This window comes from Bubalus bubalis, chromosome 15 (genome assembly GCF_019923935.1).
Source record: "Bubalus bubalis isolate 160015118507 breed Murrah chromosome 15, NDDB_SH_1, whole genome shotgun sequence".
Classification (NCBI taxonomy): domain Eukaryota; kingdom Metazoa; phylum Chordata; class Mammalia; order Artiodactyla; family Bovidae; genus Bubalus; species Bubalus bubalis.
In genome coordinates this window covers 16,179,226-16,196,043 of record NC_059171.1, presented here as the reverse complement: position 1 = coordinate 16,196,043, position 16,818 = coordinate 16,179,226, and the positions used below count along the sequence as shown (strand labels likewise).

At 43.7% G+C, this 16,818-nt stretch overlaps 1 protein-coding gene across 1 annotated transcript in view; it reads right to left on the bottom strand.

Moving 5' to 3' along the window:
- Nucleotides 1-912: 912 nt before the first annotated feature.
- Nucleotides 913-16,818, bottom strand: part of POP1 (POP1 homolog, ribonuclease P/MRP subunit) — a 35,361-nt gene continuing 19,455 nt past the window's right edge. The window contains exons 11-16 of the mRNA XM_006048772.4: nucleotides 16,220-16,339; nucleotides 11,097-11,212; nucleotides 8,890-9,081; nucleotides 7,442-7,596; nucleotides 2,846-3,187; nucleotides 913-1,880 (exon numbers count right to left, since the gene is read on the bottom strand). Coding sequence (XP_006048834.4) covers nucleotides 1,229-1,880; nucleotides 2,846-3,187; nucleotides 7,442-7,596; nucleotides 8,890-9,081; nucleotides 11,097-11,212; nucleotides 16,220-16,339 — 1,577 coding nt within the window. The 3' untranslated portion in view covers nucleotides 913-1,228. The remainder of the gene's footprint in view (nucleotides 1,881-2,845; nucleotides 3,188-7,441; nucleotides 7,597-8,889; nucleotides 9,082-11,096; nucleotides 11,213-16,219; nucleotides 16,340-16,818) is intronic.

The following is a 16,818-nucleotide window of genomic DNA, read 5'->3' as shown; positions in this document are numbered from 1 at the left end:
CCTTTGTGACCCCATGAATCACAGCACACCAGGCCTCCCTGTCCATCACCAACTCCCGGAGCTTACTCAAACTCATGTCCATCGAGTTGGTGATGCCATCCAGCCATCTCATCCTCCGTCATCCCCTTCTCCTCCTGCCCCCAATCCCTCCCAGCATCCGAGTCTTTTCCAATGAGTCAACTCTTCGCATGAGGTAGCCAAAGTATTGGAGTTTCAGCCTCAGCATTCAGTCCTTCCAAAGAACATCCAGGACTGGTCTCCTTTAGGATGGACTGGTTGGATCTCCTTGCAGGCCAAGGGACTCTCAAGAATCTTCTCCAACACCACAGTTCAAAACCATCAATTCTTCGGTGCTCAGCTTTCTTCACAGTCCAACTCTCACATCCATACATGACTAGTGGAAAAACCAGAGCCTTGACTAGACGGACCTTTGTTGGCAAAGTAATGTCTCTGCTTTTTAATATGCTATCTGCTGCTGCTAAGTCGCTTCAGTCAAATACGACTCTGTGTGACCCCAGAGACGGCAGCCCACCAGGCTCCCCTGTCCCTGGGATTCTCCAGGCAAGAACACTGGAGTGGGTTGCCATTTCCTTCTCCAATATGCTATCTAGGTTGGTCATAACTTTCCTTACAAGGAGTAAGCTTCTTTTAATTTCATGGTTGCAATCACCATCTGCAGTGATTTTGGAGCCCCTAAAAATGAAGTCTGACACTGTTTCCACTGTTTCCCCATCTATTTCCCATGAAGAGATGGGACCAGATGCCATGTTTTCTGAATGTTGAGCTTTAAGCCAACTTTTTCACTCTCCTCTTTCATTTTCATCAAGAGGCTTTTTAGTTCCTCTTCACTTTCTGCCATAAGGGTGGTGTCATAGTTCCTGATTAAAAAAAAAAAGGATGCAACAAGACAACCAGAGTTTCTAATTATTTTCAGCCAGAATTACACAGGCCAAGAAAGCAAAATACAAAAGCTTTTGGCTCTATATGCCAAATAATTTTAAAATATCACAGTGAGGACAGGGAAAGATGGAAATCAAAGAGATTACTGGAATGATGTAAACATTTCATCTATTTGCATAAATACGTAAGTTTCTTTATTCTCGTTTCCAAGGAACTTCGCATGATGTCTTGAAACAGAAGGTGGAGCAGGGGGAGGGGAACAACTCTCTGGTTGGTTGTGAGACTTGGCAAACACAGTTATTTTCTATGCCGTGATGTGAACCTACGTTCACACCTCAATCGTGATTCTTGCAAACCGATACTGCAGGGAGGCAGGCGGCCTCAGCAACACGAGGCCCCTGTCCAGCCCTGGCTGCTTGGACAGCATGTCCAGCAAGCCCGTCAGGCTAACAAACCCCAGGGCTTCCCCACAGCCAACGGCCATGGAAAAATCTCCCTGTGTGACAAAGCCAAGGAGAACTCTGGAGCAGTGAGAAGTCACAACGGGGAGGGGGCCTGACCACAAGCCCGGGGTCAGGGGCTGGGGCCCGGCTGCAGGGCCGCCCTCTGCCAGGCCCTCAGATGCGGCACGCCCTTGGTTCAGCCTCTTCACTAGCTTTTTCTTCTCCTTCTGTTCCCGGATCTGGCTCTTGAATGGGTCGCTGTGCTTGGGCTCCTGGGGCCCATGGTACAGCCGATCGCGGCCGAGCTGCAGGAGATCCTCCTCGGCCGGGACGCAGATCAGGGTATGAGGGCCAGGGCTGCCCTTCCCCAGCAGGGCCAGCCTGACCCACACCAGGGCCCTGGGGAAGGCGTCCAGCACGGCCGGGCAGGCCTCTCCGGTTAGTCCTTGCTGCCCTCTGCCGGCTCGCTGGGTCGCCTGACGGCCCCCAGGCCTGGGCCCGCACCAGGCTGACAGCTGCCTCAGTAATCTTCTACTCCTGCATGAAGGGGGAGACAAGCCTTGTGAAGATACTTTGTTCATGGAGAAAATAAGCAATCAGGAGACTGGGCATTGCTAGAGTTCATTTGCTTTTTTGTCATTGTTTAATACTCACTGTGGGAAAAGATCAAAGCTTCAATTAAAAAAAATTAAAACTACACATTTTTACATTTTTGTAACGATCCGTTTCAGGTGTCTACTATTTCAAGACTGAGGACTAAAGGTTTAAAGCTGAAGGCAGATAAAAATAAGATGATGGGGTAGAATCTAGGCTGTATTCACACTGGGAGGGTTAAAAAGTAACTGATAATTTTGATGGAAAAAGAAAGCCTAAGGGAGGGACATTTGTATGAAAAGTCAGAAGGAAAGATACAAAATTACAAGGTATTATACAGAAAAATAAGTATAAAGCAAAGGGGTGGCACACTTTTAAAACCAGAGCCCAGAACAAAGGGTAAATGATAAGCAGAATCCAATAGCCTACAGCAATACCATGAGCACACATTCCACACATTCCCCTCGGTGATACAACAATATCACAATGAGAATGAATGAATCACCTCATTGGCCACAAACACAGGTTACTCAAAACCAATGAGAAGAAATCTAATTCAGTGATTTAAAGAAAGCTTGCAGGGGTTCTTCATTTCTTAAGACTATAACCGCGAGGGTACTGCTTTGTGAGCAAAGACTAAATGAAATAGGTCATAAATGGCCTTGGTTTAGATCTATTGAGGTGGTATTTTAAATCATTTCAGCTACATCATGCCCCAAATCAAGTGTGTATGACTTCAGGCTCTTCCCTGGGCCCTTAAGGATCCGCTGACTTTCCCTGCTGGAAGGTCTGTAAATTCACTTGGCCTTTGTGTAAAGGCACCATGACAACTTCTACATCCTGTGGCCAGGGTCAGTATCAAAAAACAGACAATCCAAAAAAGGCATCCGGAAGTCTTGAGCACTTACCTCAGAACGCAAAGGGGGCTGCTGGCGGCACTCTGGCTGGCCGCCTCCTCGGTCCCCATCCCAGCTGGACAATCTGTGTCCATGACTCCCTCGGGCCCAGTGGAGTCACGCAGGGGTGTGCCCTGGTCGTCAGACAGCTGAGCAGTCCTCCCAGGCTCGGCAACACAAGGCACCCCATCTCTGCTCGAGCCACTCTCCTCACCACTTGGAGAGGAAGCTGCAGACGATTCCTCTGGAGCCTGGACTCTTGACTCCCAGTCTCGAGTTAACTGCTCCCAGGGACAGTAAAAAGGTGCCAGGGTGCCAAGCTTAACGTAGTTGGGCCGTTTTGCAGGAGGACGTCTAATGGGAATCAAAGAGGAAAACCAATTTTGAACGATTTAGGATGGACAATCAAAAGAACCATGGGCACTGAACTCCATCTCTATTTAAAAAACAAACCTGCAGGGACTTCCCTGGTGGTCCAGTGGTTAAGAAGCCACCTGCTGATGCAGGGCACACAGGTTCGGTCCCTGGTCCCGGAAGATTACTGAAGAGCACACCGAGAGCCCGTGCTCCAAAACAAGAGAAGCCACCAGGATGAGAAGCCTGCACTCCACAGCAAGCAGTAGCCCCTACTCACCACAACTGGAGAAAGCCCAGTGCATCCAAAAATAAACTAATTAATCAATAAAACCCCAAAATAAACAAATAAACATACAGAAAAGTTTTCAAAGAAATATGATTTTTTTTTTAAATGATAATAACCAATTCTCCTGGCTGAGCTTTTTTTCTTATTGTTCGGTTTTTGCTGTAACAGATAATGCACCCACAAAGTTGCCCCATGGGCACCCCTCCACGGAGCAACCCTCCTGAAGGACTGCAGGTAAGGTGTGCTCCTGCAGCTGGGCAGTGACGCCCCTACACCCTCAACAGGGTTTGACGTTGCCAAGGTGCAAGATGGAGGATGGTAAGTTTCTCTCACCCTTGACCTCTGGTGACCCCACTATCCTCCGCAGAGTCACTGTCATCATCAGTTTCTCACATATCCTTCTACGGACATTCTTTGAACATACAAGCCGATAATGTACATATTTCTTTCTGTTTTTACCCATCTTGCACAAATAGTGGCAAGCAGATCCTGCGCTCTTTGCTTAACCTTATTCATTTAACAAAATATCTAGGAGATCACCTTATATTAGCACATCTAGACACCCTCACTCTTCTGCACGAGGCTCATGGCCTCAGTTACTAGACAGACAGGGCATTATCTTCTGCAGGGCATTTTGATTATTTTCAAGCTTTGGCTTCCACAAACGCTGCTGCCGTGAACGACCTTGAACACGTTGCACAAGGACAAGTGTGTTCACAGGATCAAGTCCCGGGAGTGGAAGTGCTAAGGCAGCGAGTATTATTAGCACTTGCAATCTTGATGATTATCTCCAAACTGCCCTCCATATGAGTGACACCAGCTGACCTTTCCAGCAACAGGTAAGTGAGCCACAGACGAGTGGGAACCAGGGCCTGCTCTGGTACGTAACGACCCTAAGAGGTAGGGACCGGCCTGGTTACGGCCGTTCTGGGCAGGGGGACTCTGTGAGAGCCTGTGTCTTCAGACTGACGGTCTCCTTGGGGACAGGCCCAGACCATCCTTCCTGACTTGGCTTCTTACTATGTGCTGCACCCTAAGACCCCAAATGCAAATGACCCTGTACCGGGGGTTCAGTGTGAGCCTATATCCTGGAGATGGAACCAAACGTGCTCTGGCCTCTGAGAGGGGCACCTGGTGAAAAACTCTCCCAGGGTACTGGCCTCACCCAAACACCTTTAAAAAGAGAGATGGACAATTTACAAAAAAGAGATAAAAAAATGGTGAAAACACCAAAGGGGAGACAGAGGCGAGCTGCAGTTTCACTCATACCTGATGCTTATGGAATGCACATTCACATCTTTGAAAGTTGGCAACTTGGAGGTTCACACGTAGGGCTAACCGCATGTTTGCTCTCCCACTTCATCACTGCCCACCACCATCCTCACATCTCTCTGCTGATAAGCCTAGATCCCACAGTTCAGTGCCTGCCTGACTCTTTGCAATCCCATGGACTGCAGCCCACCAGGCTCTTCTGTCCAAGGGATTCTCCAGGCCAGAGCACTGGAGTGGGTTGCCGTGCCCTTCTCCATAGTTCACAGAGTCACTCCCTTTACACATACCCTCAACTCCTTCCCCCTGACAAAGCCCATCCTGGTTATATGCAACCCTCCCCCTTCCGCAGCCCAGGACCAGGCTGGCAGAACGTGGCTGGGGAAGAGCACGCAACAGTCCTGAGGGGCCTCACTATCAACACAAAACTCAAGTGGGCTCTTATATTTCTTACAAATCCCCTAGGTTTCTCCCAGTCATTCCATCTTCCACTCTCCAAGAACACCGTTTACATCAATTCCTCGCTCCTTAAATCTCTGACAGCCTCTCTCTCCCTTATTCCTAGATGATAGCCTTGCCTATTTTTCACTGAGAAGACAGGCACGGTTAGAAGATTACTACCCAACCTCTCTGCAGAGTCTAGCCTACCTAAATCTGTAGCATTTCAGAGTCAGCCTTCCAGCCTATTAAAATGAGAGCGCTGAGCCTGATCCTACGGAACGCCACCCCTTCCCCTGGTGCCCCGATGCCACCCCCTCTTCCCTGCTTGAGGGCTTTGCTCTTGCAAGTTAGCCTCCCTCACCCCTCCTGGATCCCCCCACCAGCCTGGAAACATGCACTTCCAAAAAGAGTAAGCTCCACAAGGGCAGAACTGACTTTGCCTGCCCTGACCACTGCTGTAGCCTCAGGGCCTAAAAAGGTTTTCGACACATGGCAGGTTCTAAACTAACACATGTTAAATGAATAAATCGGGCAAATATGTAGAGACGCATAGGGAAAGCTGTTCATGGAAGCATAGAGCAAAAAAGCAGAAAGAACATAAAGGGCTACTGATAAATCACAGAATAGCCACGCTGCACCAGCCAAACCTGGCCCACTGCCAGGGGCCAGGTATGACCCATGAGCTAGGGATGGATTTACACTCTTAAATGGCTGAGAAAAACACAGGAGATTAATATCTTATGGCACATGAAAATGATAGGAAGTCCACAGAGTGAGCTGGAACACAGCCAGGCCCTCGTTTACACCAAATGTTGGCAAACTTATTCTGTAAGGGGCCAGATGATAGCTATTTCTGGCTTTCTGGGCCTTGTGGTCTCCAAGGGAACTGCTCAGCTCTGCAGCATGGTGCAAAAGCCGCCACAGAGGATGTGTAGAGTCGTATTTATTGACGTGGGAAAATTTTCCATAATATACAGTTAAATGAAAAAAGCAGGTTTCAAAATAGTATATGTCATATAATGCTTAAAAAAAAAGATTCCAACTTCCCTGGTGGTCCAGTGGCTAAGACTCCACGCTCCCGATGCAGGGGGCCCGGGTTCAATCCCTGGTCAGGGATCTAGATCTCACATGCTGCAGCTCAAGTTCCTGCACGCTGCCACTAAGATCAGAGATCCTGCCTGCCACAACTAAGACCTAATGCAGCCAAATAAGCAAGTAATTTAAAAAGTAATTAAATTTTTTAAAAATTTATATATAGAAAAATCTGAAGGATGAGACATAAGCATTTCTGCCCACGACTATTTAACAAGCACAGAGAAGACCCTGCATACTATGGGAAACGTAGGGTGGCTGCCCTCAAACGGCCTGTGAGCCAGAATCCAGGAACCTCTTGCCACTCACTCGCTCACTTATTCGTCCATCATTCAAACCACAGCTCATCTGTTCATCATTCAAACCTGGAAAGTCAGACAGGGCCCATCTCTGTGGCTTCAGCCATGCACAGGAGAGCATGACCGTGGAGCTCAGAGTCAAGGAAACACAACATTCAATTATTCACCCATTCATCAGTCAACAAATATAAGTATTCGGGCCCACTGCACACTGGCCAGACACAGCAGATGCCACAACAAACTAGAGGGTTTCTGTGCTTCCAGGAGCCTACTGTATTTCAGCAGGAAATACACGTGCCCAAGGCTTCCTTTCCAGAGTATAAAGGAAACAGAGCCTCTCACTGGCCACTCTTCCAATGGAAAAAGAAAAGAAAACAGCCTAGATGGATAGATAGCAAAATGTAAAAACAGTGCCTATCTCTCTGGACAAAAAGCACTGACAAAAGGAATACACTAGTTTATGAAGTATTTTTATATGTTTCCATACTTACTTTAAAACTTCATAAATATATACTCCATTTATAACCATTACCAAAAAAAAAATACAATGTCCATTTTGAGGGGCAGGGCTCAGTAGTGGGAATCTGTTAACAAGTGCCTGGAACTCAGGTCCACAGTTCAGGAGTATACCATCGTCACTGAATCAAATAACCAAGAGAAGGGTTTATACCCTGCATGGACTATAAAATCCAGCGATAGGGCCATCTCCTAACTAGGTAATGTCTTCTTAAATTATGTCTCGGGAATGTTGACAAGTCTAGGAACTCCACATTATACAGTCAGGAGTCCCTGAAGCCAGGGAAAACATTGCTGGGCAATGGGTCTTCCCTTTAAGACAGAACACTAGAGAAGCCAGGTTCTTACCTCTTGTACTTCTCAAGAAGATGTTTCGCTTGCTCTTCAGCAAAGAGAACCCCAGCAGGGCAGTCTGGGAAATCGTCTGGGACATTAGGCGACCTTTTATACTGAGAATGCACTAAGGTTTCTTTTAACCCTCCGACTCTTGCACCTCGATAGATCTAGAAGAAATGCCAGAAAGATTCTGTCATTATACCAGCTTACAGGGAAACTGCTGAATTCTTTGTATGGGCAAAGTGGGAAACCTAAATACCCATCAAAAAGAGAAAGGATAAATACACTGAGGACTTACTCTACAATGAGTTACCATACAATAGTGAAAATGAATGACTTAGAGCTTCATCAATCATTACGGAAAAAAAAAAATCTCAATGTTGAGTGAACAGAGCAAGTAAAAACATGTCAAATTTAGCTATTTTTTTTAATTTTTTTTTTTATTAAAGGATAATTGCTTTATAGAATTTTGTTGCTTTCTGTCAAACCTCCACCTGAATCAGCCATAGGTATACATATATCCCCTCCCTTTTGAACCTCCCTCCCATCTCCGTCCCCATCCCACCCCTCTAAGTTGATACAGAGCCCCTGTTTGAGTTTCTTAGCCATACAGCAAATTCCCGTTGGCTATCTATTTTACATATGGTAATGTAAGTTTCCACGTTACAAATTTAGCTAGTTTGGGATACATACACACACAATTAATAAAACTATAAAAACATGCATGATAGCGACAAACACCAATAGGGCCAGTGATTCCTTTGGAAGGAGAGAAGGAAATGGGATTGGAGAGGGATAGAGTATTTCCAATGACCCTTTTATGTCTTCTTTCTTAAGCTGGACGGTACCCAAGTATCACTTTCTGTATACTTGAAACAGCTCGTAAGTTTAAAGTTATCTTTAAAAATAACCCCACTCCTAAATGATTAAATATCTTCTGCACTATGCGTAAGGACTGAAATTAATTGCCTGCATGAATCCAACAGTCCTACATGTCCTTTATGTTCTCAAAGTAATTATTTAAACTAACCAGGAAAACTCAAACACGTTAGATTTTTAAGAAAATTTTTAGCTGCAGTTAATAAAGAAGAATACATGGATCCACACAAAAACAACTGTATTATACACATCTATAAAAATTAAATACTTTGTTTTTAAACTACAACAAATTTCAAGTAAAAACACCCCCAAAAAACCTCGTTTGTTGCCACTACTATTCAAAAATCAGGCCACTTTTAAAACCTCAAAAGTTCACCAAATGTCCGCACAACTCTTACTAATGCACCTGGCTCCAGGGACTTAATGAAATTATCTCGTATCCAAGATGATAGCTCAAAGGGCAGAAAACTAGCACTCAATTTCTAGGCCCTGCATTAAGGCAGGAACATTTTCAGCACTTGGCACTCCCTAAGAATGTACCTAAGAATGTTGCAATTGTTAGTATCAAAAGAGTCACTTACAAATGGAATCCAGAAGGCCATGCCCCAGCTCTTTGGAAGCAGGACATCCCAGCCGCTTCCCCAGCCTCGTTGGTCATCACCCGTCACTTTTCCTGGTTGTTGAATCAAAAGTATAGGAACCTTGGATTCATGGGGACCTAAAAAAAGTTGTGACCCGGGCACCAGCAATTCACTCCTCTTCCGGTTTAAATCCTGAAGTGGAAGAAAATAATTCAAGACAAACAACTCTAGTCTTCTGGGAGATCCTACTGGGTCTCCCTATAAGCAGCTTTAGAAAGTTAAACACTTTTTTAGGAAGAAAACATTCTCAATAAATAAACGTGAGCCATTTTTAAGTACAGAGTACTCCTCCCAGGATGGTTTTCCTCCATAGAAGTGCTTTGGTAGAAAATGCCACATTGTCTTAAATTTGGTCTAGAATATACTAGATGGTTCAACGTTCTAAAACAATATACATTCATTCTGCTCGTTTCTTATATCGGGATTAATCTTATATTTTAACACTCTTACATTCACTTTGGTTAAGATTGGTGGTCATGGAGTAAAGGAGGTATGAATAATTAACAACTTCTCAAGGGAAGCAAGTCGGATAACACTCCAGCTCTTTGAGAAAATTTCTCATCAGGTCTTAAAACAGAAGGTGCTACAAATTATCTGTCAGGTGGACTGGAGTGAGTGGGTAACAACATCCTTTCAGATTTTTCTTGCCAGCTGTCAAAGGAGATGAGCAGGTAGGAGAAGCCTGCCACTCGACTGAGAAGACTACAGCAGAGACCACCTCCACCAGCTACAGAGTTTAACTCATGAACACCCTTCATGCATGACCAAGTCTTGGGTCTCCTTTTTTTAACCCTTAGTGATCCCAAAGTATCTATGTCTATAGCCCCAATGTTTCCTCCGGTGACAGATACCTGTCTCCTGAACATCTGCTCCTGGGACAGCCCAAGGCCTCTCAAACCCGGTTTACCTGAGATTGAGCTCATCTTCCCCACTGTTTCACTCTCTTCCTGAAGGACACACAGTTCTCACATCTCATTCACTCATTCATTCATCCTTTCAAATATTTACTGTTCATTCATTCAAATATTTCCTGAGCACTTGTGCTACACCAGGCACTTTGCTAGCACTTGGCAAGACAGGAGCGACAAGTCAGACCTGGCTCTGGCTCTCTTTCAGCTGAGCTCTTAAATCCAAGCTAGACTGCTGGAAGCTAACCCACAAGGCTTCTCCTTTCTCACATCCCATCTCACTGAGTCTTGTCAGTTTTACTTCCCAGGTGTATGTTCCAAACCCCAGCCCCTCCACTTCAGCCACACTGCCACACTTCAGGCCCCCACCGTGCCATCTGGACTATTTTAAGGACCTCTTTCAAGGCCATCCAACCACGCATCCTCTCTCAGCTCCTTGGGCCGCCTTTTCCCCATCCCTAGTCTCCACAACACTGCCAGAGTGAAATCTAATCATGTCATGGCCGAGTTTAAAATCTTCAATGGCCCCTAGTCTTCAGGCCAAATCCAAGGATGCCTCAAGGTCTTTTACCCCTGATCCCCATCTTAATCTCTTCAGTTCCATCTCCTGCCACACCCTTAACTCCAAGATGCTGATCTGCTTGGAGATTCCTGAACAGGTCATCCTGGTTTTGGCCTGGGCCCTTGCCCTTCCTCTCAACTTGGACAATCCTTTCTCCACTGTAGCCTTGGCTCCTGGCCCTGGCCCCAAGAAGTCTGGTTAATTCCGACCATCCACCTAAGAGTTAGCTCAAATACTGGCTCCTCCATCTGGGAAGCTTCCCCCAATTTCCCTAGTCCGGGCTCAGCACCCATTCTTTGGGCTTCCTTCGTACTCTGTACTTCTTCAACCGTATCCTAGGCATTTGCCCCATCACTGAATACAATACCTGGTGCTGGCAGGAGCTCAATCATTGTGAGATTACAGACAGAGAACATATAAGGGGAAAAAATAATGAATGAAAAACATATTTAAACCATAAGATTATCATTTTCAAGAAAAAGTCTTTGTATTAATCTTTTCTAGAGATTATTTTTGTCTAAAACAGAAAAGAGAATCACCGTTTATATCATTAAGTAAAGGGATCAAAAGTCTAAAAATAAAAGGAAGTCTATGGGCGTCTATAAAGTATGAAATAACTTTCATGGTCTCTAGAGTGATGAATTTCAACCTGTTTTTATGACTTTACCATTAGTTACCTGATCCGAGATTTTATTCTCTGTGACACTCTTACAGATATCTTGGTTCCAGAGAAAGCTATGTGAACAGTCCACCGGCACACCCTCCAGAAGCAGCTGTCTAACTTTCTCATTATCTAAGAGGGAAAAGAAACAGCCTTAAACCACATTCTTTAATTTAGGTCAGTAACGGTCAAATTCTAAACGATGCTAGGGGACCTTCTGTTAGAGGAAAATATTCTACAGGCATTTACTTCTCTAGAGGAATTTATTTACTTGAAAAGAAACTGTAATTCTTACAGTTGGTTTCATAATCTGTGAAAACAGCACAGACTCCTAAACTTACTTGACATTTATTTTTAGTGTATAAGATGCAAATATTACATTAAATTGCCTCGAAATAACTGCCTGATTCCACGGGGAAGATTATCAAATTCTAGGCATCACTGCAGAGGCAAAGAACCACTTCTGGATCATATGCTCTGATTGCACAAGTTATACTTTAACTACAGGCTTCAGGGCCCTTTATATCATCCCTGACCCAAAAGTCCTGAGCTAATAGATACCATCCTTTTTTTCTGTCCTTTTATTTCAAGTCTCTAATGAGCCTATTTTTATTGAACTGAGTGAATTCCCCTTCTGTAAAATGTATTGCTCTCATTCCTTTCAAATGAATATATTTCCTGTGAACTATGTTGTTTCATCCCTTTAAACGAGCCACACCGGCCAAAAAGTGCTCCAGCGGGGAAGGGGCGGGGGATCGTTTCAGTTATAAACATGCATATTGATAGAAGAGATATCCTATAGGAAATTATTTAAACACCAGGGGGAAAAACGTCTTTCAGATTATATTTTGTTGGACTGAAGAATTAGAAGAAAAAAAAGAAAAAAAAAATCAGACAATTCATGAGTTTAGGCTAAGGTCCTAAAATGCCAACACAAAAGATCACTCAATAGAACCCACATGGGTCTGATGGCTGAAAGGAAAAAAAAAAAAGTTGGAAGTGACTCTGCAGTTGTGATGCAGTGAGACTGTGAAATTGGCGGTCAAGACGGTCCAGGAGGCCCTGAACTCACTTCCTCACGTGGGCACAGCACAATTACAACTGTTTACAGAGCAACTACGTACGAGAACATCTTGAAGACCAGCAGAAAAGACTTCCTACGGCTAAAGAAAATAAAGAAGGAACTGGAGAGGAAAGGTAGAAACCTGGTATAGTCAAGCCACACACTCCCCAGGGTAGGCAGATGGGGTAGGTGACCCACAGAAAACAGGAGGAGAATCACAATTGCAGAGTTTTCCTAAAAAAGCAAAGGGCCCAAGCCCCACATCAGGTTCCCTAGCCCGGGGGAGCTGTACGGAGAGGACGAGCTCATAGAACAACTGGCTTTGAAGGCCAGTGGGCTTGACTACAGGACAGCTGGTGGACTTCAGGAAGCACAGACCCCACTCTGAAAGGGTGCACACAAAATCTACATGCTCCAAGAACCAGAACCGAGGACGTAGTCTGAAGAGAGCCTTTACTTGCTGATTTTAAAGTTTCCCAGAAAGGCAGGAGGCAACTGGGAGTCCTCCTGGGGACACCGACCTGGCAAGGATGTGGAGAGAAGGGAATCCTCATACACTGTTGGTAGGAATGTTAACTGGTACAGCCACTATGTAAAACAGAAGGGAGCTTCCTCCAAAAAACCAAAAATCAAACTACCACACAATCCAGCAATTCCGTTTTGGGGTACATTTTCAAAGAAAATAAAAACACTAAATTGAAAAGATATGTGCATCCCTATCTTCACTGCATCATTATTTATAATAGCCAAGGTATGGAAGCAACGTAAGGGTCCATCAACAGATGAACAGTTAAAGCATATGTGGTATATATACAATGGAATTCTACTCAGCCACAAAAAAGAATGAAATTTTGCCATTTCCAACAACATGAATGGACTTGGAGGATATTATGCTAAGTGAAATAAGCCAGACAGAGAAAGTCAAATACCAGATGATATCACTAGTATGCGGAATCTAAAAAATAAAGACAGAAACAGAGTCATAGATACAGAGAACAAACTGGTGGCTGCCAGAGGGGATATCTGTGGAGGGATGAATGAAATAGTTGAGAGAGATTAAAAGACACAAACTTCCAGTTATAAAATAAATAAGTCATGGGGATGCAATGTACAGGACAGGATATAGCCAATGATATTGAAATAAATCTGTATGATGACAGATGGTAACTAGACTTATCTTGGTTATCATTTTTAATGTTTTTTCAAGATAGACTTTAATTTTCTCTGAACTGATTTATATTAGGATCATACCACTCTAATGGCAGAAAGTGAAGAGGAACTAAAGAGCCTCTTGATGAGGGTGAAAGAAGAGAGTGAAAAAGCTGGCTTGAAACTCAACATTCAATAAACTAAAGATCATGGCATCCAGTCCCATCACTTCATGGCAAATAGAAGGGAAAAAAGGGAAAACAGTGACAGATTTTATTTTCTTGGGCTCCAAAATCACTGCAGACGGTGACTACAGCCATGAAGTTAAAACACGCTTGCTCCTTGGAAAAAAGCTATGACAAACCTAGACAGCATGTTCAAAAGCAGAGACATCACTTTGCTGACAAAGGTTTGTATAGTCAAAGCTATGGTTTTTCCAGTAGTCACGTACGGATGTGAGAGTTGGACCATAAAGAAGGGTGAACGCCAAAGAACTGATGCTTTTGAACTGTGGTGCTGGAGAAGACTCCTGAGAGTTCCCTAGACAGCAAGGAGATCAAACTAGTCAATCCTAAAGGAAATCAACACTGAATGTTCCTTGAAAGGACTTATGCTGAAGCTGAACTTCCAATACTTTGGCTACCTGATGCGAAGAGCCAACTCATTGGAAAAGATCCTGATGCTGGGAAAGATTGAAGGCAGGAGCAGAAGTGGGTGGCAGAGAATAAGATGGTTGGATGGTATCATTGACTTAATGGACATGAGTTTGAGCAAACTCTAGGAGATAGTGAAGGACTGGGAAGCCTGGCGTGCTGCAGCCCATGGGGCCACAGAGTTGAACACAACTTAGCAAATGAACAATGAAAGCCTTCGAAAGAATTTAATACATAACTGCCTTTTCCCAAAACTGGTACAGACACTATGGAGAACAGTATGAAGATTCCTTAAAAAACTAAAAATAGAGCTACAATACGATCCAACAATCCCATTCCTGAGCATATATCCAAAGAAAATCATAATTCAAACAGATACATCACCCCAATGTCACTGCAGCACTATTTACAATACCTACGATATGCAAGCACCCTAAATGTCCATCAACAGATAGAGAAGATTTGGTACATATATAAAGGGAGTATTACTCAGCCATCAAAAAGAACAAAATAATGCCATTTACGACAACATGGATCAACCTAGGTACAGTCATACTATGAAGTAAGACAGAGAAAGACAAATATTATATGATATAGCTTATATGTGGACTCTCAAAAAAAAGGCCACAAAAGGACTTATCTACAAAACAGAAGTAGTTACAAATGTAGAAAATAAATTTATGGTTATGCGGTTGGGGGGAAAGAGGGGAGGAATAAATTGGGAGACTGGGATTGTCACATACACACTACTGTATATAAAATAGATAACTAATATGGACCTACTGTATAGCAAAGGGTACTCTACGCAATACTCAGTAATGGCCTATATGGGAAAAGAATCTTAAAAACAATGGATATACGTATATATATGTGGCGTGCTGCAGTCCATGGGGTCGCAAAGAGTCAGACACGACTGAGCGACTGAACTGAACGTATATGGATAACAAATTCACTTTGCCATACACCTGAAACTAATTTAACATTGTAAATCTATACCCCAATAGGAATTTTAAAAAATTATTCCAAAAAAGGATTTGAGGCAGCCAAACTAAGTAGAGTTTAACTGCGATTCTGAGATCATTCTGATAGTCAACAATTATCAGTGTAGTAGATGCTCTAACTTTTACAGTTGTACCCAACCATACTGCTATTAAAAAAGAAAAGAAAGAGCCAGCAATTCATCGATTAAAGTGTTGCTGTTGCTGCTGCTACTGCTGAATCGCTTCAGTCGTGTCCGACTCTGTGCGACCCCATAGACGGCAGCCCACCAGGCTCCCCCATCCCTGGTATTCTCCAGGCAAGAACACTGGAGTGGGTTGCCATTTCCTTCTCCAATGCGTGAAAGTGAAGTCGCTCAGTCATGTCTGACTCTTCATGACCCCATGGACTGCAGCCCACCAGGCTCCTCTACCCATGGGATTTTCCAGGCAAGAATACTGGAGTGGGGTGCCATTGCCTTCTCCAGATTAAAGTGTTAGACTCTCTAATTAACTAACTTACCTATATATCTTAAACTTTTTCAGCCAATCCACCTTTCATATTAAGGTTCTGGCAGAGTACTGTACTACCCCCTTAATAAGCTATCTATCTACTTGTGAAGGTTAAAAAAAAACAAATCTCAAGTTGTTACTACACACACCAGTATCTTTTCTCCAAAAACTGACAGACTGACTTTAATTATGCTTCCAACTAACTGGGCTTCAATGACAGTAAACACAGTGAGGCATTACCACAGTTGTGCAGATCAGACTAAGACTTTAGCCAGCCCCCACCCACCCCCAACCATGTCACCCCGAAGAAACCCCCACAGGCCATGCTACTGAGTCTAAGCCGAGACCTCTTACCCTTCAGCACCTGGGATGGCCTTGCCAGGATTCGAACCTGGGTCATCTGTATGGTCAGACAGAGGCTTCCAAAGAGCACAAGACCAGCTGCGGGTGCGGGTCCCTTCCTCACAATTAAAATTCTGAAAAGCCAGGCATTTTCAGAGAACCCCGTTTGCAGAGGCAGGTTATTACTAGATATTGAAAATAGAGAACTCAGCGGAAAAAATGAACATGAGGATCAGGCTACACATTTATAGCTAAAGATACTTCCTGATATACCATTTCCTTTTATCATGATCACCTTAAAAAGGTAGGCAAGTAAAAAGAGGGCCTGAAATTTTCTACAGATAAAGTTACTGCAGAAGTTGTCACTGACGGAATTCTTCTAATGGGACTGACTAGTCAGAACAGTTGTTAAGGAAAACCAGGGTTGTCTCAGGAACTTTACCTTGGCATTTTTCTGGATTGGGCAAAACTTTGGACCTCTTTTGAGGCAGATTTATTCGTGGGTCACCAACCGTCAGTCCCAGGATAGTACCTGCTGGAATTTCTGCTGGTGATGTTATCCCTTTAGCAACAAAACAAGACGCAAACAGGAAGTTATTCACAAATACATACATATTTTGCTTTCATTTTCAAATGTTTCTAATGAAATTTTCATCTTGGGCTGATTTGGTAAAGACACACATTCCCTTTTATCTTCCCAATGATATTTTCAGAGAATAAATTAACATTCATAAAGAGTGAAGTTTCTTACCAAAAACATTAAGTTAACATAACAGGTCATTTTACAACATGAACATGTATGTTCCTATCAATAACTACAGGAACTTTACACACAAATGCAATCATGTGCGGGTAAGTAAGATTTCAGTTTAGTAGCTAAAGCATTTCAGTATATGCTTTTACCTACAGTAACAGAATACTATTTATTTAAAGTTCTAACATCTCATTCATGCTTCTTGCTGTATTTTAACAGTTTCAAAATAAAAAGCACCACTACATTTAGGTAGCTCAGCTGCGAGATGCTCTTTTAACCCAGTTCCC